This window comes from Bombina bombina, chromosome 4, assembly GCF_027579735.1.
Source record: "Bombina bombina isolate aBomBom1 chromosome 4, aBomBom1.pri, whole genome shotgun sequence".
Taxonomy (NCBI): Eukaryota; Metazoa; Chordata; class Amphibia; order Anura; family Bombinatoridae; genus Bombina; species Bombina bombina.
The window spans coordinates 830,315,320-830,340,328 of record NC_069502.1 but is presented as its reverse complement, the minus strand read 5'-3'; the positions used below and the strand labels follow the sequence as shown (position 1 = coordinate 830,340,328).

Below are 25,009 nucleotides of genomic sequence, written 5' to 3'. Positions count from 1 at the left end.
AATGACAACGCAATAATGGTATAGAAATCTTGTTTGCCGCATTAGCGGTGTCTAGTGTAAGTTATCTAGCCATACAAGCTATATTATAAACTTTAATTACTCATAAAAATCTTGTTTGCCGCATTAGCGGTGTCTAGTGTAAGCTATCTAGCCATACAAGCTATATTATAAACTTTAATTACTCATATGATCCATATATTACCCAAGATATTTATAAAGCAATAGTGGTAAAAAGATAAGGTTTACTTTATCTACGGTATTACAAGTGGTATCTATAAGGCAATATTTATAGATAAGATTTACTTGATTTACGGTATTACAAGTGGTACCTATAAGGCAATATTTATACAAAGACTTGATCTCCTTGAACCTGGATACTAAATAATGATATTCAATAAACGGTTTAAATGAGGTAACTTACTGTTGGAGTTTATTGGTAAACTCTTTATAATAATACTCATGGAAACCAAAGTATAATCTATCACGGTATTAACAGGTAAAACAAAGAGCTTATCGGACTCCTTACTTTTTACAGTATCGTAGGTAGTACAATATTTACCACCATTGATTTAGATATTCATCAGTGATGATAAAAACGGTAATAAACGGTAACCTAGATATTCATCAAGGATAAAAAACGGTAACAATAGGCAACCCAATATTAGAGTTTAACAAACTGACTCCTCACCACAATACTTTAGGAAACTCAAGTTTAATTTTGTGTGGTATTAACAGGTAATAATAAAGAGTTCACAAGATCTCTTACTCTTTATAGTATTGTGGGTAATACAGTATTCATCCAAAATCACAACTCATTGAGTCAGGTTGTGCAGACTAGAGTATTTATTTAAACTCACTCTAATCAGAGACTATCTTTACTCAGAATAATATACCAAGGGACAGCCTTGTCATTTGATTTATAAGGAGACCACACATTAACCTAACGTGGGTGTGTGTCTCTATTAGCCAGTAGTGATATTATCTGGCGAATAGGTAGTGGATCCAAATTTTCAATTTTTTTTAAAAATGTTTGTAAATCCCCTGTTTTTAACTTGATCTAATAAAAGTTACATTTGAATGTTTTCTTCATCTCCTGTGTTACACAAACACGTTCACTGAGTGCTACATTTGTACCCTTTTTTCAGTTTCTTACTGATTTTCTGCAAAAAATATGAGTATCTTGTAATGCCCTTTGGCCTATGTAATGCTCCAGCTGTTTTCCCAGGAATTTATTAATGATGTCCTACGAGATATGTTGCAACAGTGTGTTGTGGTGTACTTAGACGACATCCTCATACACTCACCCACACTTGAGGCTCATCGTTTTGATGTTACACGGGTACTTCAGAGACTATGGCCTCTAGTTATCAAGCTGTCAACCTCAAATACGCTGGAATTCCGCAGCGTATTTGTTACGAGGCTGATTCGCCTTAGTTATCAAGCCCTTTACACCGCCAAAAGTAGAATTTTGTGGCGTAAGCTTCGATCCGCCGGGCTCAGTCCGACACAGATCGATTCTTACGTCACTCCAGATGTTCCGCACACAAGTTCGGCACAATCTGACTACTTTTGGGAGGTATCAAAAAAACTAGCAGGTACGCTCAGCACTTTTCCGGCCCAGCGTACCTGGTTTTCAATCCGCTGCCCTGGAGGCGGCGGATCCCATAGGAATCAATGGGAGTCTGACCATAGCGAAAGTTCATGTTCGCTGCTGCCCGACATCCCATTGATTCCTATGGGAGATGTCTACACCTAACACCCTAACATGTATAAAAAAGAGAAAAGGAGAGGAGCGCCAACTCAAATGTAGGGATAAAACAATTTATTAAAACAAGAAAAACGGTTCAAAAACAATCACAAGATAAAAGGGGTAAAATTCATATCTGGGCCGTCTGCCGTGAATATTCCCCTGCGGTCAGTTTGTAGTCACTCCGATGTTAGGAGGTATATATTCTGGCTGTTAGAGTCTCACGCTTTGTAATCGGTCCTTACCACACCGCTCTGCAGTCGCGGGTGGTGACGTAGAATTCAGCGTGCAGTCTCAGTGGTTGAAAGTGGATCAATGCACTACGGATCCCTTGTAGGGACAAACGAAGTAGCGAGCCTGGATCTTTCTTCTACGCGTTTCGTCCTGATCGACAGGACTTTGTCAAGAATACTTGAACGGCTCTACTGGCACCTTAATATACCAGCTTTTAACCAATGCGGTTCAGGCTCTGGATTGATGTTACTCAGACAGGTCATAGATATTCACTAGCTAATTTGCAACTATTGTTAGAGAACTATATACCTTACAAATTTGTGATCTAATAATATTAATGATACTAAAAAAAATACATACAACAGTGCATATAAATAAGTATAGACTTAAAAGGCAATCTGAATGAATATGAGACTAAATACATAAATGTCACAAAACAGCAGCGAATGTATACATAACAGGTGTTAAATTTGCTATATATACTGCATAAATTATTAGTATAAAATCATTATATAATATACAAATACATACCTATGGTTCAAATATTAGATCATAATTTCTCATAAAAACATGATTCATAGGGATTTCTATATATTCACTGAAAGATAAAATCATTAAAGAAAAACTATAACACTTCAATAAAAGCTGTGTATCATATCACTAAGACAAATATATATTGAACCAATTAAAACTGGATACACATAAAAGAAGAAACTGTGATGGGGATGCAAGATGAAAATTAATTCTTAAAAAATTAATTAATTCATAAAAACGCTTGTATATCTAGTTCAATGTTTAACCCTTTAGGTTCTAAGCAGTCTAAAGTTTTAATCCAATAGGTTTCTCTTTGTCTTAATTTCAACAACCTATTGGTGTCCCATTTGTCGGGTGCTACCCATTCAATGATTTTTATACTAAGATCTTTAGGGTTTTGATTGTGGCAAACTTTAAAATTATGCGAAACACTATGATTGTCGAAACCTGACTCAATATTTTTAACATGCTCTCTGAGTCTGTATTTAATTTTTCTTTTCGTCCTACCTATATAGATTTTTCCACATTTACAGCTCAACTGATATACAACATAGGTGGTATGGCAAGTGCATCTGAATTTGCACTTGTATGTCCGTTTGCCATTATAGTTGGTAAATGTAGTGTGGTTGCTATCAATTAAAGGGCACATAATGCATTCAGAGACCTTGCATGGATACAGACCTACATTACTACCACACCAACTAGTAAGAGTACCATTTATTGTTTTTTGTCGAAGTTTGGTGGGTGCTATGTAGTTTTTAAGATCCTTATTTTTCCTAAATATAACCTCAGGCTTATCACTAAGTGCCTTCTGTAATACTGGATCAAGTTTTAACACATTCCAGTGTTTATTAATAATCTTTTTAATGTGGTGGTGTTGGTTGTTGTATCTTGTAATAAATTTAACAGATCCCTCTTGTTGATTATTTCTATTGTTCTTCTTTTTATTCTCATGCTGGTTAGTGAGAAGAGCTTCTCTATCTATATTCTGGGCTCTGATTCTGGCGGTATTAAGAAGTTCTCTATTGTAACCTTTCTCTAAGAATTTATCTGTTAGAAAATCAGCTTCTTTGTTATAGTCCTCTATGTGTGTACAGTTGCGTCTGATTCTCTGATATTGCCCTAGTGGAATGTTGTTTTTCCACTGTTTGTAGTGGCCACTTTTGGCATTTAATAAACCATTTCTGTCCGTAGGTTTATGATAATTTTTTACACATACTTTATTGGTATGGTTGTCGCAATATATCACCAGGTCTAAAAAAGATATGGATTCAGGTGAACTTTCATATGTAAATTTTAAATTTAAAAGATTACCATTGATATGAGAAATAAAATCATCTATTTGATCCCTAGGGCCCTGCCATATAATTAAAATATCATCTATATACCTGAAGTATTTAAAAATGTTATTAAAAAATGGGTTATTGTTCCATATATATCTGTCTTCGAACTGGGACATGTAAATATTAGCGTACGATGGGGCAAAAGTGGTCCCCATCGCCGTACCCTGTATTTGATGGTAGAAACAACCCTCAAATAAAAAGTAGTTGTGTGTTAAAACAAATTGTACAGCATCCACAATGAATTTACGTTGTACCTCAGGGAGATGACTGTTACATAAAGTATCTCTGATTGCCATGGTGCCTTGTGAATGGGGGATGCTAGTATAAAGAGCGGCAGCATCGCAGGTAATCCAGATATAGTCTTCCTGCCAGTCTAAACCCTCCATTTTGTTAATAACATCAATGGTGTCTCTGAGATAGGCTCTTGAGGACGTAACAATAGGTTGTAAAAAGGAGTCCACATATTTGGATAAATTATCACATAAAGAGCCTATCCCAGAGACAATGGGTCTACCAGGAGGGTTTAGAGGATCCTTGTGGATCTTGGGTAAATGATAAAAACATGAAATTTTTGGGGCCACTTCATATAAAAATTGATATTCTTCTGTATTTAAAACATTCAAGGCCTTAGCTTCATTTAAAAGTATAAATAATTCCTTTTTGAATTTCTCCGTAGGGTTAAAGGTTAGAAGAGAATACGTGTCCCTATCGGATAGTAGGCGATGTGCTTCTGCTATGTAGTTTATCCGATTCTGCACTACTATGCCACCACCCTTGTCGGCAGCTCTAAATATGATATCATAATTTGCACTCAGTGTTTTTAGGGCTATCCTTTCTTCTTTGGAGAGATTATCATTTTCTAATTTCTTTCTATTTACAGTTTTGTGAGAAAGTTCCTCAATGTCCTGACATACTAGTCTATTAAATATTTTAATATATTCTGTTTGGCTATGAATAGGATAAAATACAGATTGACGTTTCAAAGGACAATGTTTCACAGTGAAGTCGTCAATGTCCTCATATACTGATAAATCTGATAAATTGGGATCTATTCCAATTGGACTGTCATCTAAATTGGCCCCTAAATTTTCTAAAATAAGGATGTCTTCATTATTGACATTATTTATATGTTCATGTGTACTAATGTATTTGGAAAAATGTCTTTTTAATGTGACTTTTCTCACAAACTTTTGGACATCTATATATAGATCAAAGTAGTTAGGTGTATTATTTGGAGAGAAATTTAAACCCTTAGTTAATAGTTTTAATTCACTAGTGGAGAATTCTTTGTTAGAAAGGTTAAAAATCATCTTGCTATTAGCTTCTAATATCCTCTCTCTTTGTTTCTTTTGCCTAGATTTGAATCCTCCCCGATTCCCTCTTGATCTAGTTCGTCTATGGTTCTTTTGGGGTTTCTCTGGTTTAGGGTTTTGTTTAAAATATTCTCCCTCCCTGGGTAGTGCCCTTCTAAGTGGTGGTTGGACTGTGTCTGTTGTTTGTATTGCTGTTGTCCCTGTTTGTGCCCCCCCCTGTAGTCTCCAGGGGGGTATCTCTAAAAAATGACGATTTTCTTGGACTTGATTATCAGCTCGATAATTTGCTCTAGGTGTATATGTAGACCTATTATTAGAGTCCTTTTTATTGTGATTCATAGTTTTGGGTTTAGCTCCTTCATATTGCCATCTGGGTGATTGTGGTTGTGTATCAAGGCTAAAAAATCTATTTTGTATGGGGACATCATGCCATACATTTTCATCCCTATATTGATAATGGGTCCCTACTCTTGGATTAGGGTAATCGTGACTTCTATTGTAATTACCATTTTGTTTATTTTTCATGTGAAAATTCGGTTTATTCCAATCTCTTCTCGGTGTTTGATAAACACGAGTATTAGTTATATGTGGACCTGCAGAGGTTCTATAGTTGTTACTATTACTGTTGGATTTTTCAGGAATTTGTTCCCTATTTGAACTAGACTGGGACTCAGGTTGTATGGCCGTATTTGACTCATCCTGGCCCCTATTTCTGTGTGATGCATTTTTTCTATAGGAGTACACCTGGTCTGTTTTAAAATCCTCCAAATCTCTTTGCAATTTTTTGGTTTTATTAACTTGTAATTCACTAGAAAAAGAATCTACCCTTTGTTGGATGTTTTTATTAAGCTCCTTCCATTTCTGAATATGTTCAAAGGGTTGTATCTTTGTCACTAGGGTATCAATCTCTGTTTTTAAAGAATTTAATTTATATTCTCTATATTTGATGAGTAATTTGATGAGTGCCTTAGAGCATGTATGCAAAATCTGTTCCCACTCAAGTTGGAATTCAACCTCATCTAAATTGAAAGCTGGAAATTTGAAAATCCTAAGTCCCCTAGGAATGATATCGTGGAGGATATAATTATCCAGGAGTATTAAATCCTGCCACTCCTTTGCATCTTTCATTAAAAGTTTTTCTAGATCTCTGAATAATACCATAGGGTCTATTAGGGAGTCTTTGACTATACTGTTATTATCCAATAAGTTAGATGACCTTTGTCTGTTGTTACGCCAATTATTATCCCCAAATTGGGTGTGAGCCTCAGGATAACTCTGAACAGGATTGGTTTCAATACTATTTCCGGATTCAGTGTTATCCATGATATGATATAATAACTGCACGCTGAATTCTACGTCACCACCCGCGACTGCAGAGCGGTGTGGTAAGGACCGATTACAAAGCGTGAGACTCTAACAGCCAGAATATATACCTCCTAACATCGGAGTGACTACAAACTGACCGCAGGGGAATATTCACGGCAGACGGCCCAGATATGAATTTTACCCCTTTTATCTTGTGAGTGTTTTTGAACCGTTTTTCTTGTTTTAATAAATTGTTTTATCCCTACATTTGAGTCGGCGCTCCTCTCCTTTTCTCTTTTTTATACAGTTTCTTGGGAACCTTGGAAGTCCTTTTTGGAGGAGCAGCGAGACCACACACATATCTGTTTATTTCTCTCTGTGACTTGGGAGACATTTCTCGGACTCAAACACCAGTTATTTTGACTCTGGACTTTGTGAGTACCTGTGTACTGGCTATATATTTAATCCAGTTACCAGTGTACCCTTATGTTGACGAATATCATACAGGGTTTTTTATTGTTTGGAATAAGTATATAGCGCTTTACCGTATATTTTTATATATACACCCTAACATGTACCCCGAGTCTAAACACCCCTAATCTGTCCCCCCTACACCGCCGCAACTAAATAAAGTTATTACCCCCTAAACCGCCGCTCCCGGAGCCCACCGCCACTCTAATAAACTTATTAACCCCTAAACCGCCGCTCCTAGACCCCGCCGCAACTATAATAAATGTTTTACGTACTAAATTAGGATTTCTTCCTAAGGTTGTTTCTGATCGGATCATTAATCAGGAGATTGTTGTTCCTTCCTTGTGTCTTAAAAGACTTCTGCACAATTTGGACATGGTCCGTGCTTTAAAGGTTTTATTTACAGGTGACTAAAGATTTTCGCCAGTCTTCTTCTTTGTTTGTGGTTTTCTCTGGAAAACGTAAGGGTCAGAGAGCTTTGGATACTTCTCTTTCGTTTTGGCTAAAGAGCATAATACGTTTTGCTTATATGAGTCTGCTGGACAGCAGCCTCCAGAGAGAGTTGTGGCTTATTCCACAAGGGCTGTTGCTTCCTCATGGGTATTCAAAACTGTAGTCTCTGTAGAACAGATTTGCAAGGCTGCAACCTTGTCCTCTCTTCACACTTTTTCAAGGTTTTACTAATTTGACTCTTTTGCCTCGGCTGAGGCTGTATTTGAGAGAAAGGTTCTTCAAGCAGTGGTGTCTTCCGTTTAGGTTCCCTGTCTTGTCCCTCTCGTATCATCTGTGTACTCTAGCTTGGGTATTGAATCCCATTAGTAATTAAGATGATCCGTGGACTAATTGTGTCTTAAAAAAGAAAAGAAAATGTATGCTTACCTGATAAATGTATTTCTTTTCTCCAACATAGGTGTGTCCGGTCCACGGCGTCATCCTTACTTGTGGGATATTCTCTTCCCCAACAGGAAATGGCAAAGAGCCCAGCAAAGCTGGTCACATGATCCCTCCTAGGCTCCGCCTACCCCAGTCATTCTCTTTGCCGTTGTACAGGCAACATCTCCACGGAGATGGCTTAGAGTTTTTTAGTGTTTAACTGTAGTTTTTTATTATTCAATCAAGAGTTTGTTATTTTGAAATAGTGCTGGTATGTACTATTTACTCAGAAACAGAAAAGAGATGAAGATTTCTGTTTGTATGAGGAAAATGATTTTAGCAACCGTAACTAAAATCCATGGCTGTTCCACACAGGACTGTTGAGAGCAATTAACTTCAGTTGGGGGAACAGTGTGCAGTCTCTTGCTGCTTGAGGTATGACACATTCTAACAAGACGATGTAATGCTGGAAGCTGTCATTTTCCCTATGGGATCCGGTAAGCCATGTTTATTACGATCGTAAATAAGGGCTTCACAAGGGCTTATTTAGACTGTAGACATTTCTGGGCTAAATCGATTCATTATTAACACATATTTAGCCTTGAGGAATCATTTTATCTGGGTATTTTGATATAATAATATCGGCAGGCACTGTATTAGACACCTTATTTCTTAGGGGCTTTCCCAAAGCATAAGCAGAGTCTCATTTTCGCGCCGGTGTGGCGCACTTGTTTTTGAGAGGCATGGCATGCAGTCGCATGTGAGAGGAGCTCTGATACTTAGAAAAGACTTTCTGAAGGCGTCATTGGTATCGTATTCCCCTTTGGGTTTGGTTGGGTCTCAGCAAAGCAGATACCAGGGACTGTAAGGGGGTTAAAGCTTAAAACGGCTCCGGTTCCGTTATTTTAAGGGTTAAAGCTTCCAAATTTGGTGTGCAATATTTTTAAGGCTTTAAGACACTGTGGTGAAAATTTGGTGATTTTTGAACAATTCCTTCATGTTTTTTCGCAATTGCAGTATTAAAGTGTGTTCAGTTTAAAATTTAAAGTGACAGTAACGGTTTTATTTTAAAACGTTTTTTGTACTTTCTTATCAAGTTTATGCCTGTTTAACATGTCTGAACTACCAGATAGACTGTGTTCTGAATGTGGGGAAGCCAGAATTCCTATTCATTTAAATAAATGTGATTTATGTGATAATGACAATGATGCCCAAGATGATTCCTCAAGTGAGGGGAGTAAGCATGGTACTGCATCATTCCCTCCTTCGTCTACACGAGTCTTGCCCACTCAGGAGGCCCCTAGTACATCTAGCGCGCCAATACTCCTTACTATGCAACAATTAACGGCTGTAATGGATAATTCTGTCAAAAACATTTTAGCCAAAATGAACCCTTGTCAGCGTAAGCGTGGCTGCTCTGTTTTAGTTACTGAAGAGCATGACGACGCTGATATTAATATCTCTGAAGGGCCCCTAACCCAATCTGAGGGGGCCAGGGAGGTTTTGTCTGAGGGAGAAATTACTGATTCAGGGAACATTTCTCATCAGGCTGAATCTGATGTGATTACATTTAAATTTAAGTTGGAACACCTCCGCATTTTGCTTAAGGAGGTATTATCCACTCTGGATGATTGTGAAAAGTTGGTCATCCCAGAGAAACTATGTAAAATGGACAAGTTCCTAGAGGTGCCGGGGCTCCCAGAAGCTTTTCCTATACCCAAGCGGGTGGCGGACATTGTTAATAAAGAATGGGAAAGGCCCGGTATTCCTTTCGTCCCTCCCCCCATATTTAAAAAATTGTTTCCTATGGTCGACCCCAGAAAGGACTTATGGCAGTCAGTCCCCAAGGTCGAGGGAGCGGTTTCTACTTTAAACAAACGCACCACTATACCCATAGAGGATAGTTGTGCTTTCAAAGATCCTATGGATAAAAAATTAGAAGGTTTGCTTAAAAAGATGTTTGTTCAGCAGGGTTACCTTCTACAACCCATTTCATGCATTGTCCCTGTCACTACAGCCGCATATTTCTGGTTTGATGAACTGATAAAGGTGCTCGATAGTGATTCTCCTCCTTATGAGGAGATTATGGACAGAATCAATGCTCTCAAATTGGCTAATTCTTTCACTCTAGACGCCACTTTGCAATTGGCTAGGTTAGCGGCTAAGAATTCTGGGTTTGCTATTGTGGCGCGCAGAGCGCTTTGGTTGAAATCTTGGTCGGCTGATGCGTCTTCCAAGAACAAGCTACTAAACATTCCTTTCAAGGGGAAAACGCTGTTTGGCCCTGACTTGAAAGAGATTATCTCTGATATCACTGGGGGTAAGGGCCACGCCCTTCCTCAGGATCGGCCTTTCAAGGCAAAAAATAGACCTAATTTTCGTCCCTTTCGTAAAAACGGACCAGCCCAAAGTGCTACGTCCTCTAAGCAAGAGGGTAATACTTCTCAAGCCAAGCCAGCTTGGAGACCAATGCAAGGCTGGAACAAGGGAAAGCAGGCCAAGAAACCTGCCACTGCTACCAAGACAGCATGAAATATTGGCCCCCGATCCGGGACCGGATCTGGTGGGGGGCAGACTCTCTCTCTTCGCTCGGGCTTGGGCAAGAGATGTTCTGGATCCTTGGGCGCTAGAAATAGTCTCCCAGGGTTATCTTCTGGAATTCAAGGGACTTCCCCCAAGGGGAAGGTTCCACAGGTCTCAGTTGTCTTCAGACCACATAAAAAGACAGGCGTTCTTACATTGTGTAGAAGACCTGTTAAAAATGGGAGTGATTCATCCTGTTCCATTAAGAGAACAAGGGATGGGGTTCTACTCCAATCTGTTCATAGTTCCCAAAAAAGAGGGAACGTTCAGACCAATCTTAGATCTCAAGATCTTAAACAAATTTCTCAAGGTCCCATCGTTCAAGATGGAAACCATTCGAACTATCCTTCCTTCCATCCAGGAAGGTCAATTCATGACCACGGTGGATTTAAAGGATGCGTATCTACATATTCCTATCCACAAGGAACATCATCGGTTCCTAAGGTTTGCATTCCTGGACAAACATTACCAGTTTGTGGCGCTTCCTTTCGGATTAGCCACTGCTCCAAGGATTTTCACAAAGGTACTAGGGTCCCTTCTAGCGGTGCTAAGACCAAGGGGCATTGCAGTAGTACCTTACCTGGACGACATTCTGATTCAAGCGTCGTCCCTCCCTCGAGCAAAGGCTCACACGGACATCGTCCTGGCCTTTCTCAGATCTCACGGCTGGAAAGTGAACGTGGAAAAGAGTTCACTATCCCCGTCAACAAGGGTTCCCTTCTTGGGAACAATTATAGACTCCTCAGAAATGAGGATTTTTCTAACAGAGGCCAGAAAAACAAAACTTCTGGACTCTTGTCGGATACTTCATTCCGTTCCTCTTCCTTCCGTAGCTCAGTGCATGGAAGTGATCGGGTTGATGGTAGCGGCAATGGACATAGTTCCTTTTGCGCGCATTCATCTAAGACCATTACAACTGTGCATGCTCAGTCAGTGGAATGGGGACTATACAGACTTGTCTCCAAAGATACAAGTAAATCAGAGGACCAGAGACTCACTCCGTTGGTGGCTGTCCCTGGACAACCTGTCACAAGGGACGACATTCCGCAGACCAGAGTGGGTCATTGTCACGACCGACGCCAGTCTGATGGGCTGGGGCGCGGTCTGGGGATCCCTGAAAGCTCAGGGTCTTTGGTCTCGGGAAGAATCTCTTCTACCGATAAATGTTCTGGAACTGAGAGCGATATTCAATGCTCTCAAGGCTTGGCCTCAGCTAGCGAGGACCAAGTTCATACGGTTTCAATCAGACAACATGACGACTGTTGCGTACATCAACCATCAGGGGGGAACAAGGAGTTCCCTAGCGATGGAAGAAGTGACCAAGATTATTTTATGGGCGGAGTCTCACTCCTGCCACCTGTCTGCTATCCACATCCCGGGAGTGGAAAATTGGGAAGCGGATTTTCTGAGTCGTCAGACATTGCATCCGGGGGAGTGGGAACTCCATCCGGAAATCTTTGCCCAAGTCACTCAGCTGTGGGGCATTCCAGACATGGATCTAATGGCCTCTCGTCAGAACTTCAAAGTTCCCTCCTACGGGTCCAGATCCAGGGATCCCAAGGCGGCTCTAGTGGATGCACTAGTAGCACCTTGGACCTTCAAACTAGCTTATGTGTTCCCGCCGTTTCCTCTCATCCCCAGGCTGGTAGCCAGGATCAATCAGGAGAGGGCGTCGGTGATCTTGATAGCTCCTGCGTGGCCACGCAGGACTTGGTATGCAGATCTGGTGAATATGTCATCGGCTCCACCTTGGAAGCTACCTTTGAGACGAGACCTTCTTGTTCAGGGTCCGTTCGAACATCCGAATCTGGTTTCACTCCAGCTGAATGCTTGGAGATTGAACGCTTGATTTTATCGAAGCGAGGTTTCTCAGATTCTGTTATCGATACTCTTGTTCAGGCCAGAAAGCCTGTAACTAGAAAGATTTACCACAAAATTTGGAAAAAATATATCTGTTGGTGTGAATCTAAAGGATTCCCTTGGGACAAGGTTAAGATTCCTAGGATTCTATCCTTCCTTCAAGAAGGATTGGAAAAAGGATTATCGGCAAGTTCCCTGAAAGGACAGATTTCTGCCTTGTCGGTGTTACTTCACAAAAAGCTGGCAGCTGTGCCAGATGTTCAAGCCTTTGTTCAGGCTCTGGTTAGAATCAAGCCTGTTTACAAACCTTTGACTCCTCCTTGGAGTCTCAATTTAGTTCTTTCAGTTCTTCAGGGGGTTCCGTTTGAACCCTTACATTCCGTTGATATTAAGTTATTATCTTGGAAAGTTTTGTTTTTAGTTGCAATTTCTTCTGCTAGAAGAGTTTCAGAATTATCTGCTCTGCAGTGTTCTCCTCCTTATCTGGTGTTCCATGCAGATAAGGTGGTTTTACGTACTAAACCTGGTTTTCTTCCAAAAGTTGTTTCTAACAAAAACATTAACCAGGAGATTATCGTACCTTCTCTGTGTCCGAAACCAGTTTCAAAGAAGGAACGTTTGTTGCACAATTTGGATGTTGTTCGCGCTCTAAAATTCTATTTAGATGCTACAAAGGATTTTAGACAAACATCTTCCTTGTTTGTTGTTTATTCCGGTAAAAGGAGAGGTCAAAAAGCAACTTCTACCTCTCTCTCTTTTTGGATTAAAAGCATCATCAGATTGGCTTACGAGACTGCCGGACGGCAGCCTCCCGAAAGAATCACGGCTCATTCCACTAGGGCTGTGGCTTCCACATGGGCCTTCAAGAACGAGGCTTCTGTTGATCAGATATGTAGGGCAGCGACTTGGTCTTCACTGCACACTTTTACCAAATTTTACAAGTTTGATACTTTTGCTTCTTCTGAGGCTATTTTTGGGAGAAAGGTTTTGCAAGCCGTGGTGCCTTCCATTTAGGTGACCTGATTTGCTCCCTCCCTTCATCCGTGTCCTAAAGCTTTGGTATTGGTTCCCACAAGTAAGGATGACGCCGTGGACCGGACACACCTATGTTGGAGAAAACAGAATTTATGTTTACCTGATAAATTTCTTTCTCCAACGGTGTGTCCGGTCCACGGCCCGCCCTGGTTTTTTAATCATGTCTGATAATTTATTTTCTTTAACTACAGTCACCACGGTACCATATGGTTTCTCCTATGCAAATATTCCTCCTTAACGTCGGTCGAATGACTGGGGTAGGCGGAGCCTAGGAGGGATCATGTGACCAGCTTTGCTGGGCTCTTTGCCATTTCCTGTTGGGGAAGAGAATATCCCACAAGTAAGGATGACGCCGTGGACCGGACACACCGTTGGAGAAAGAAATTTATCAGGTAAACATAAATTCTGTTTTTTGACACGATGAGTCCACCCTGTTCTTTTAGACAGGTTGTGGGTTATTGTAAACTTCAGACACCTCTGCACCTTGGTTTTTCTTTTCTCTTCCTAACTTCGGTCAAATGACTGAAGTGGGAGGGAAGGGAGGAGCTATTTAGCAGCTCTGCTGTGGTGCTCTTTGCCTCGTCCTGCTGACCAGGAGGTGCATATCCCATTAGTAATTAAGAAGATCCGTGGACTCATCGTGTCAAAAAAGAAATAAGTTTATCAGGTAAGCATACATTTTCTATTTGCAAGCGTGTTATTATACCCTCTGCACAGCTTTGCAAATCCTGTATGGATCATTTCTATCATTCTAATCAGACTAAAGCTGCTCTTGCTTCTAAGGGTATCTGTTATCCTTCTGTTTGCTCTATACAAGGGAAAACTTCAGATTTTGCTCCAAGATTTAAATATTTTGTATTCTCTACTGTATCTGAAATGTTGGCAGCTATGCCTCCTTTAAGTAAGTGTAAGAGGTCAGTTACTGAAGATCCCGCCACTAGCTTATTTGATTTAAATAGATCTAAATCTGCTGAGATAAATATTTCTGAACACAGTGCTTCTGAATCCTCTGTGGTGTTTTCAGTTTATCAGGAGTCCGTTTTTGATTAAGAAACAGTCATCCTCTTTTCTTTTTAAACTTGACCATCGTTATTCTCTTTTAATATTTAAGGGTTCAGGATACTAAGGTTTCTGAGGATAAGTCTGTTGGATCTGATTTTTAAACCTGCTGCTAAGTCGCCAGAGGTTTTTCGAGTTCCAAATGCTATCTCTGAATTTATTTCTAAGGAGTGGTCTAAGCCAGGTACCCCTTTTTAATCCCACCTTAAAATTTAAGAAGATAGGGAAGACCTTTGTATCAAGGCAAACCACCCCTTTGCTACCGAGAAGCATTTTAAACCTATTGAAGCGGTTTGGCATTGTGGCGGGCTTCCTGCCTCCAAGCTGTACATAGTTCTATACGTGCTCATGCTTTATGCCTTAATACTGGAGACACTTAAAACGCAAGGAATGGCTTTAGAGACTGGTGATTTACTGCACTCTCTAATTTCTGCGCTTTTAACTCAGTTTTTACCTGCATTTGATAAACTGGAAGCAACTATGCAGCAGTTGATGGCACAGTCCCAAGTTTTAGATCGTCCCGACACAAAAGCAATAAGGAGTATAGACATAATTGTCTCCTGAGTGATAACTCCTATCGATATCCCCTCTAGCAGTGCTACAAGCTATCTTGGAGAAATGGAATTGGTACAATTTACAGGGAATTTGAAGAATTTTAAGGGGTGCTTATGACAGACTGGGGAGATATGCCTACAGTACCTATTGAAATGTAGGATAATTTCTGTATCCAGCACGGGACTGCTGTTCTGTTCAATGAGTCCTGTTTGTCTGCTCAACCTCGCCTGTATCTGGAAGATCTCTTAAGGATCACTATCACCTGTGATCATTCCTATTTTTGCTGGATTTGTTCCACCATTGATACAACATTCCAGCAGGCAGACTTTGAGGATTGTTTTGATCTTCAGCATGACTTGTATCACCATAGAGTAGTCGGCTAGTCAGTTAGACTCTATGATTTATGTTTGAGCTGATCACCTTTTACAACCTCATTTTAGTTTACAAACATTCACCTCTCTATGTTATATCTGTCGGCACAGGGTTAAGTGTTATAGATCTTCTCCTCAGCCCCTGAAAGGAGTGAATGTGTCTGAATGTGCTTTTCTTATCGGTCACTTTCCATATGTTCACTGAAACACTTCTTTTACTATAAAGAGCACATGTTTTGACTTTAGCAAAAATTGATCCTCTGATAATTTAGCACATATACTTTCTGAGCTAGTATTACTACAAATATCAACCAACTAAGCAGCTCAACAAACCTTTTATTTCACACTAAAATCTTTGATATATAAAATTGATTGTAATGTTTAATGAATAAGTGCCCGGTTTTTAAAATTCTCTTAAAAACAGGGGCACTTTCATTCATTAAACTTTATATTGAAGCAACTTTTTTAAAATACTGAAAGTAGACCGGCGATCCTCAGCCCGCAGCTACTGCTGTAGTTAGCACAGCAATGTCAAATCCGTCTTCCTCCAATCATTGTGTTCACCCTTTGGCATCCAGCTCATGACACTCAGTAAAAGGTTAATTGTTGTATTCCCTTGATAAACGTACTTTGGATAGGTATTCAAGTTTCTATTGAGCTGCCTTATAGCTTTTCTGTAATATGTTCTTCTATGCTGATGGGCTTGTTGATACAGGTCAAGTTTTTCACTTATGTTTGGTTTGCATGTTATATTATAAAAAATTAAGGAGCGTGGGTTGCGCTTAAGATAGGACTTGAATAGGCTTTGTTTTGTTCTCCATAGTCATATACTGAAATGCAAGAAACCTCTATACATTTAGAAGCATTTTGAGTAGTGTTGGTCTTATCTTGAAATTATGCTAGAATTCTTTGTAATGTTTGAATCCACCTTTATGTATTACTATTAGAACACTTGTTTTACATTTAATAACATCTTGGTTTGAATTTAGTAGCAGTATTAATATAATTTTTTTATTTTATTTTCCATTTTGTGGATTGTAATACCTTTGCATTTGTTAACTCAATATGTTTTCATATAATTGTATGTACCCGTGCTTTTTTAATAAAAAGAATATAATTTTTTTTTTAAGAAGACGTTTGCCTGCCTGCTTTTAATATGGCACTTTGGGAAATGATCCCTAAATTTAAAGGAGCTATTTCTGCTTTGGCTAGATGGACCACTATTCCTCATGAGGATAGTACCTCCTTTTAAATACCCTATAAATAGAAAATTAGAATCTTTCCATAGAAAGGCTTTTCAGCAAGCAGGTTCTCTTTTTAGACCTGCAATTAGTATTGCTTGTGTTTGGTCCAGCTTCTATTCTTTGGTGTGAATGTTTGTCTAAGCAGTTTTTGTTCTTTTCATAAATCTATGAACCAAAAGTCCTCCTCTTCCTCTCAAAAACAGGATTCTTCCAGATAAATCCTAATAATTGGAGCAAGTTTAAGCAAGTTTGATTTTTTGCCTTTTTTTTCTTCAGACAATAATTATGAGAATATTGTTTCTTCTTTTTGTCCTAAGACTTCTAAAGAAAGACTTTTGCATAACTTGCATGTTTTCAGAGCTTTGAAGTTTTATTTACAGACTACTAAGGATTTTAGGCAATCCTCTAGTTTGTTTGTTCATTTTTTCAGTTCCAGGAAGGGTCAGAAGGCTACAGCTGTTTTGTTAGCCTCTTGGTTGAAGCTTTTGATTCATAAGGCTTACTTGGATGTAGGACAGTCTCCCCCTAAACGTATTACTGCCTATTCTACTAGGTCATTTGCTACCTCCTGGGCTTTTAAGGACGAGGCATCTGTTGATCAAATTTGCAAGGCAGCTACTTAGTCTTCCTTACATTGTTTTTACAAATGTTAATATTTTGATGTTTCCATTTCCTCTGAATCAGATTTTGGTAGGAAAGTCCTTCATGCAAAAACCAAAACCTAACTAAGACGAAAAACAGGAGGAAAGAAGGGGAAAAAAAGGGAAAAACAGCCTTCTCTCCAAACCCCCTAGCCCACCTCTCTAAAGTTCGACACCCACATAGGAGGAAATTCATTCAATAATACCAAATCCTCGAAACATTTAGAACTGAGAAAAGGAGTAAGAATATTTGTTTGCACAGAAAGGGGATAGGACTTAATTACTGACAGCCAGCTGTATATATATTTAGAGATTTTTTTTTCTGTAGCTAGTCCTTTATAAAAATATTTGAATATTATGTGTAGTTGGATTTCTTTAAGAAATGCAACCATAGAGGGCGCTGCATAAGCCAGCCAATTCTTAATAATCAGGGACCTAGCAGTTAATATAAAAACTGAAATATTTTGGGACAGAACCAAAAGATATGTAATAAGTTAGCATTGGGATATCGACATTGATTACAGACAAAAAGCTGCTTAGGAAAAAAGCGTAACATCTTAAGCGGATACAGATAATAATTATTAATAAGTTTAAAATTCGATTCTTTCCAACTTGTAGGAATAACACATTTATCTAAGGAAGCAAAACTTTGCTTAATGGTGTCCGCCTCAATCCCCGGGAATATACTGGTCCAAATATTACATAGATTATCAAGCAGTGGCAAGCTTTGTTTAGCTAACAAAAGATCATATATAATAAGGAGATTGAGGTGTTGCCTGTCATAACTATTAATACAGCTATTAATCTCTGCCCAATTACTAAGAGACACTGATGAGCAAATCTGCTTAGATAAAAAGTGGCGCAGCTGAAAATAGGTAAATAAATTATTCCTGGATAAACCAAATTGATGGAAAAGAAGGATTTCCATATTCTCTGAAAGAGCTTGAGCCACATATTTAAGTCCCTTCTCTTCCCATGATCTGAAGATTTTATAATGATTCCCTGGAATAAATTCAGGGTTTCCAACTATAGGTAGAAATTTCAAAAAATATGGTTCAACTTCCAGGATATTACAAAACTTTGCCAGGCTACAATGACATTTTTAATTATAATCAATAGTTTAATTTTAGGGGTGAGTGTCTGCAAGACGCAATGTAGAATAGCCTTTAATGCAAAGGGTTGTATGAGAAAGCTTTCTAAATCAATAGTTGCAAAATTATTAGAATCTGTTATCCAGTCCAGAGCAATTTTAACTAGGGTGGCGAGATTATAAAGTCTAAGGCCTAGATTTGGAGTTCGGCGGTAGCCGTCAAAACCAGCGTTAGAGGCTCCTAACGCTGGTTTTGGCCGCCCGCTGGTATTTGGAGTCAGTGATTAAAGGGTCTAACGCTCACTTTTCAGCCGCGACTTTTCCATACCGCAGATCCCCCTACGCCATTTGCGTATCCTATCTTTTTAATGGGATCTTTCTAACGCCGGTATTTAGAGTCGTTTCTGAAGTGAGCGTTAGAGCTCTAACGACAAAATTCCAGCCGCCTGAAAATAGCAGGAGTTAAGAGCTTTCTGGCTAACGCCGGTTCATAAAGCTCTTAACTACTGTACCCTAAAGTACACTAACACCCATAAACTACCTATGTACCCCTAAACCGAGCTCCCCCCACATCGCCGCCACTCGATTAAAATTTTTAACCCCTAATCTGCCGACCGCCACCTACGTTATACTTATGTACCCCTAATCTGCTGCCCCTAACCCCGCCGACCCCTGTATTACATTTATTAACCCCTAACCTGCCCCCCACAACGTCGCCGCCAGCTACTTAAAATAATTAACCCCTAATCTTCCGACCGCAAAGCGCCGCCACCTACGTTATCCCTATGTACGCCTAATCTGCTGCCCCTAACCCCGCCGACCCCTGTATTACATTTATTAACCCCTAACCTGCCCCCCACAACGTCGCCGCCAGCTACTTAAAATAATTAACCCCTAATCTTCCGACCGCAAAGCGCCGCCACCTACGTTACCCCTATGTACCCCTAATCTGCTGCCCCTAACACCGCCGACCCCTATATTATATTTATTAACCCCTAATCTGCCCCCCTCAACGTCGCCGACACCTGCCTACACTTATTAACCCCTAATCTGCCGAGCGGACCTGAGCGCTACTATAATAAAGTTATTAACCCCTAACCCGCCTCACTAACCCTATAATAAATAGTATTAACCCCCTAATCTGCCCTCCCTAACATCGCCGACACCTAACTTCAATTATTAACCCCTAATCTGACGACCGGAGCTCACCGCTATTCTAATAAATTGATTAACCCCTAAAGCTAAGTCTAACCCTAACACTAACACCCCCCTAACTTAAATATAATTTACATCTAACGAAATAAATTAACTCTTATTAAATAAATTATTCCTATTTAAAGATAAATACTTACCTGTAAAATAAATCCTAATATAGCTACAATATAAATTATAATTATATTATAGCTATTTTAGGATTAATATTTATTTTACAGGCAACTTGGTATTTATTTTAACTAGGTACAATAGCTATTAAATAGTTACCTAGTTAAAATAATAACAAATTTACCTGTAAAATAAATCCTAACCTGATATAATTAAACCTAACACTACCCTATCAATAAAATAATTAAATAAACTACCTACAATTACCTACAATTAACCTAACACTACACTATCAATAAATTAATTAAACACAATTCCTGCAAATAAATACAATTACATAAACTAGCTAAAGTACAAAAAATAAAAAAGAACTAAGTTACAAAAAATAAAAAAATATTTACAAACATAAGAAAAATATTACAACAATTTTAAACTAATTACACCTACTCTAAGCCCCCTAATAAAATAACAAAGCCCCCCAAAATAAAAAATTCCCTACCCTATTCTAAATTAAAAAAGTTACAAGCTCTTTTACCTTACCAGCCCTGAACAGGGCCCTTTGCGGGGCATGCCCCAAGAATTTCAGCTCTTTTGCCTGTAAAAGAATAAATACAATACCCCCCCCCAACATTACAACCCACCACCCACATACCCCTAATCTAACCCAAACCCCCCTTAAATAAACCTAACACTAAGCCCCTGAAGATCTTCCTACCTTGTCTTCACCATACCAGGTTCACCGATCCGTCCTGGCTCCAACATCTTCATCCAACCCAAGCGGGGGTTGGCGATCCATCATCCGGTGCTGAAGAGGTCCAGAAGAGGCTCCAAAGTCTTCTTCCTATCCGGCAAGAAGAGGACATCCGGACCGGCAAACATCTTCTCCAAGCGGCATCTTCGATCTTCTTCCATCCGGTGCGGAGCGGGTCCATCTTGAAGCAGGCGACGCGGATCCATCCTCTTCTTCCGTTGTCTCCCGACTAATGACGGTTCCTTTAAGGGACGTCATCCAAGATGGCGTCCCTCGAATTCCGATTGGCTGATAGGATTCTATCAGCCAATCGGAATTAAGGTAGGAATTTTCTGATTGGCTGATAGAATCCTATCAGCCAATCGGAATTCGAGGGACGCCATCTTGGATGACGTCCCTTAAAGGAACCGTCATTAGTCGGGAGACAACGGAAGAAGAGGATGGATCCGCGTCGCCTGCTTCAAGATGGACCCGCTCCGCACCGGATGGAAGAAGATCGAAGATGCCGCTTGGAGAAGATGTTTGCCGGTCCGGATGTCCTCTTCTTGCCGGATAGGAAGAAGACTTTGGAGCCTCTTCTGGACCTCTTCAGCACCGGATGATGGATCGCCAACCCCCGCTTGGGTTGGATGAAGATGTTGGAGCCAGGACGGATCGGTGAACCTGGTATGGTGAAGACAAGGTAGGAAGATCTTCAGGGGCTTAGTGTTAGGTTTATTTAAGGGGGGTTTGGGTTAGATTAGGGGTATGTGGGTGGTGGGTTGTAATGTTGGGGGGGGGGTATTGTATTTATTCTTTTACAGGCAAAAGAGCTGAAATTCTTGGGGCATGCCCCGCAAAGGGCCCTGTTCAGGGCTGGTAAGGTAAAAGAGCTTGTAACTTTTTTAATTTAGAATAGGGTAGGGAATTTTTTATTTTGGGGGGCTTTGTTATTTTATTAGGGGGCTTAGAGTAGGTGTAATTAGTTTAAAATTGTTGTAATATTTTTCTTATGTTTGTAAATATTTTTTTATTTTTTGTAACTTAGTTCTTTTTTATTTTTTGTACTTTAGCTAGTTTATGTAATTGTATTTATTTGTAGGAATTGTGTTTAATTAATTTATTGATAGTGTAGTGTTAGGTTAATTGTAGGTAATTGTAGGTAGTTTATTTAATTATTTTATTGATAGGGTAGTGTTAGGTTTAATTATATCTTAGGTTAGGATTTATTTTACAGGTAAATTTGTTATTATTTTAACTAGGTAACTATTAAATAGTTCTTAACTATTTAATAGCTATTGTACCTAGTTAAAATAAATACCAAGTTGCCTGTAAAATAAATATTAATCCTAAAATAGGTATAATATAATTATAATTTATATTGTAGCTATATTAGGATTTATTTTACAGGTAAGTATTTATCTTTAAATAGGAATAATTTATTTAATAAGAGTTAATTTATTTCGTTAGATGTAAATTATATTTAAGTTAGGGGGGTGTTAGTGTTAGGGTTAGACTTAGCTTTAGGGGTTAATCAATTTATTAGAATAGCGGTGAGCTCCGGTCGTCAGATTAGGGGTTAATAATTGAAGTTAGGTGTCGGCGATGTTAGGGAGGGCAGATTAGGGGTTAATACTATTTATGATAGGGTTAGTGAGGCGGATTAGGGGTTAATAACTTTATTATAGTAGCGGTGAGGTCCGGTCGGCAGATTAGGGGTTAATAAGTGGAGGCAGGTGTCGGCGACGTTGAGGGGGGCAGATTAGGGGTTAATAAATATAATATAGGGGTCGGCGATGTTAGGGCAGCAGATTAGGGGTACATAGGGATAACGTAGGTTGCGGCGGTTTACGGAGCGGCAGATTAGGGGTTAATAATAATATGCAGGGGTCAGCGATAGCGGGGGCGGCAGATTAGGGGTTAATAAGTGTAAGGTTAGGGGCGTTTAGACTCGGGGTACATGTTAGAGTGTTAGGTGCAGACGTAGGAAGTGTTTCCCCATAGGAAACAATGGGGCTGCGTTAGGAGCTGAACGCTGCTTTTTTGCAGGTGTTAGGTTTTTTTTCAGCTCAAACAGTCCCATTGTTTCCTATGGGGGAATCGTGCACGAGCACGTTTTTGAGGCTGGCCGCGTCCGTAAGCAACTCTGGTATCGAGAGTTGCATTTGCGGTAAAAATGCTCTACGCTCCTTTTTTGGAGCCTAACGCAGCATTTGTTTGAACTCTCGATACCAGAGTTAATTTTATGGTGCGGCCAGAAAAAAGCCCGCGGAGCGTTAACAGCCCTTTTACCGCCAAACTCCAAATCTAGGCCTAAGATTGGGTAGTCCCAAACCAGCTGCACTACGTTTTTGCATTAATCTATTTAAGGAGATGCAGGATTTTTTCCCACCCCAGATAAACCTGGATAGACACATTTGGAATTGTCCTATGTCTGTATTAGTAAGGTAAAGAGGAAACAATCTTTACAAATTCAATATAAAAGGCATTATGCATGCAAATAACTAAAGCACTAGATTATTATTATAAACATTATACATTTACTTTTTATTTGAAATGCTAGTCTGATGTGAAGAAAATCTTTTTTTTTACAAATACGGGTTATAAATGCAGAAGTCTACAAAAATAAAACTTAATTATTATTATCAGTTATTTTAGAGTGCCAACTGACTCTGTAGCACTAAACTGATTGCTTTGTGCACACAATAGTTATAGAGAGTAGTTTTGGAACTCAAATAATTAAATTACGAAAGTTGTCTGTGAAAACTATTTTAAAAGCTCTTATTACATTTCAAAGTTATAAGTTAAAAAATTATGTCATTAATAAATAACATTACTCCCATTTTATTTCTTATTAACAGGTGAATTTACAAACTGCAATAATCCAAGTCATGGTCAGAGTGCTAATACTTTAAGTCTTCAAAATCAAAGAAGTCACATGGGAAATATATGTTCTGACTGTGGGAAATGTTTTACCAGGAAATCAGAACTTATTAGGCATCAGAAAATTCATATAGGAGAGAAATCATTTTCATGTTCTGACTGTGGAAAATGTTTTAATGAGAAATTAAATCTTATTAAGCATCGGAAAATTCATACTGGAGAGAAAGCATTTTCATGTTCTGAATGTTTGAAATGTTTTACTCTGAAATCAAATCTTAGTAAGCATAAGAAAATACATACAGGAGAGAAAGCATTTTTCTGCTCTGACTGTGGGAAATGTTTTACTCAGCAATCAAGTCTTATTATTCATCAAAACATTCATACAGGAGAGAAAGCATTTTCATGTTCTGACTGTGGGAAATGTTTTACTCAGAAATCCTCTCTTATAATGCATCAGAAAATTCATACAGGAGAGAAAGCATTTTCATGTTCTGACTGTGGGAAATGTTTTACCAGGAAATCACATCTTTTTGAACATTTGAAAATTCATACAGGAGAGAAAGCATTTTCATGTTCTGACTGTGGGAAATGTTTTACCAGGAAATCACATCTTTTTGACCATCAGAAAATTCATACAGGAGAGAAAGCATTTTCATGTTCTGACTGTGGGAAATATTTTACGCTGAAATCAAATCTTATTAGGCATCTGAAAATTCATACTGGAGAGAAAGCATTTTCATGTTCTGAATGTGGGAAATGTTTTACCCTGAAAGGACATCTTGTTACTCATCAGAAAAATCATATTAAAGAAAATTGGTGAAGTCACAGCTTAAAGGAGCAGTTCACCCAAAAATTGTATCACATTTAAATTGTTCCCAATGGTACAGTTTACCTGCTGGAGTGTATTAAATTGTTTACAAGTAGCTCCTTTACCCCTATTTTGGCCTTTGAAATAGCTGATTTAGCTTGTGGTTTCCCAACCTATACTGAAAGTTTTTTTTTTTTGTAAAATATTTTTATTGTGGTATAAATGCATTACAACAAATAAATGACATAAAAGTAAAAGAGTTACAATAACCGCTATATCTTCATATAGGGTTCAGTTTGTTGCATATCAAAAATATTAAACACAAATTGAAAATAAACCTCAAATTTTTAATTTTTTGTTGTTGCTAAGAAACTAGGGCATTTTCAAATATTATTTTCATATCTGATACACTCTTAGAGATATAGTCATAGCCATTAGTTCTCAGAAAAATTTAGCGATACAAAATACATACCTCACATTAAAACAAAAAGAAAGCTAGCATAAAGGAAATAGGAAATGTCACAATAATACTTTCAAAATAAAAGGTTGCGGTACATATAAGATAAACCGTTTAAGTAGCTCTTCCAATTAGGAAGATACATTATGGGGGGGGAGTAAATTATGACAGCGAGTAAACACCTCTTTTGGCTCATTAGATACTTAAAAGTATTACTATGCTAACACACTGTAAAGCATGTCAAATATCCATACTATCATGAAGGAGGAACTCAACAAAACAAAACATTGGATGCAGGCAAGCCCTAAACCAACACTCATCAATGGACTTAACCTTATAAACCTAATTAACATCTCAAGTAACCAAAGGAAAGTAACTTCACCTTTGTCTTCTTATATAGTGAGAGCATTAAACATCATATCCATATAATAAACCCGTGCGTAACTTCACCACTTCTCCCATGTAATAATGTGACTATCTGTGTGAGATCCCTCAAGGTTTAGGTATCCGTCTGTCTCTGTTTTTAGGCACTACATAAAAATTGATCAAC

At 38.8% G+C, this 25,009-nt stretch overlaps 1 protein-coding gene across 1 annotated transcript in view; it reads left to right on the top strand.

Annotated features, from left to right (window-relative positions):
* LOC128657170 (gastrula zinc finger protein XlCGF8.2DB-like) overlaps positions 1-24,339 on the top strand; it is a 51,626-nt gene extending 27,287 nt beyond the window's left edge. The window contains exon 4 of the mRNA XM_053711411.1: positions 23,173-24,339. Within this exon, the coding sequence (XP_053567386.1) occupies positions 23,173-24,014 (842 nt within the window). The 3' untranslated portion in view covers positions 24,015-24,339. The remainder of the gene's footprint in view (positions 1-23,172) is intronic.
* The last annotated feature ends 670 nt before the right edge of the window (positions 24,340-25,009 follow it).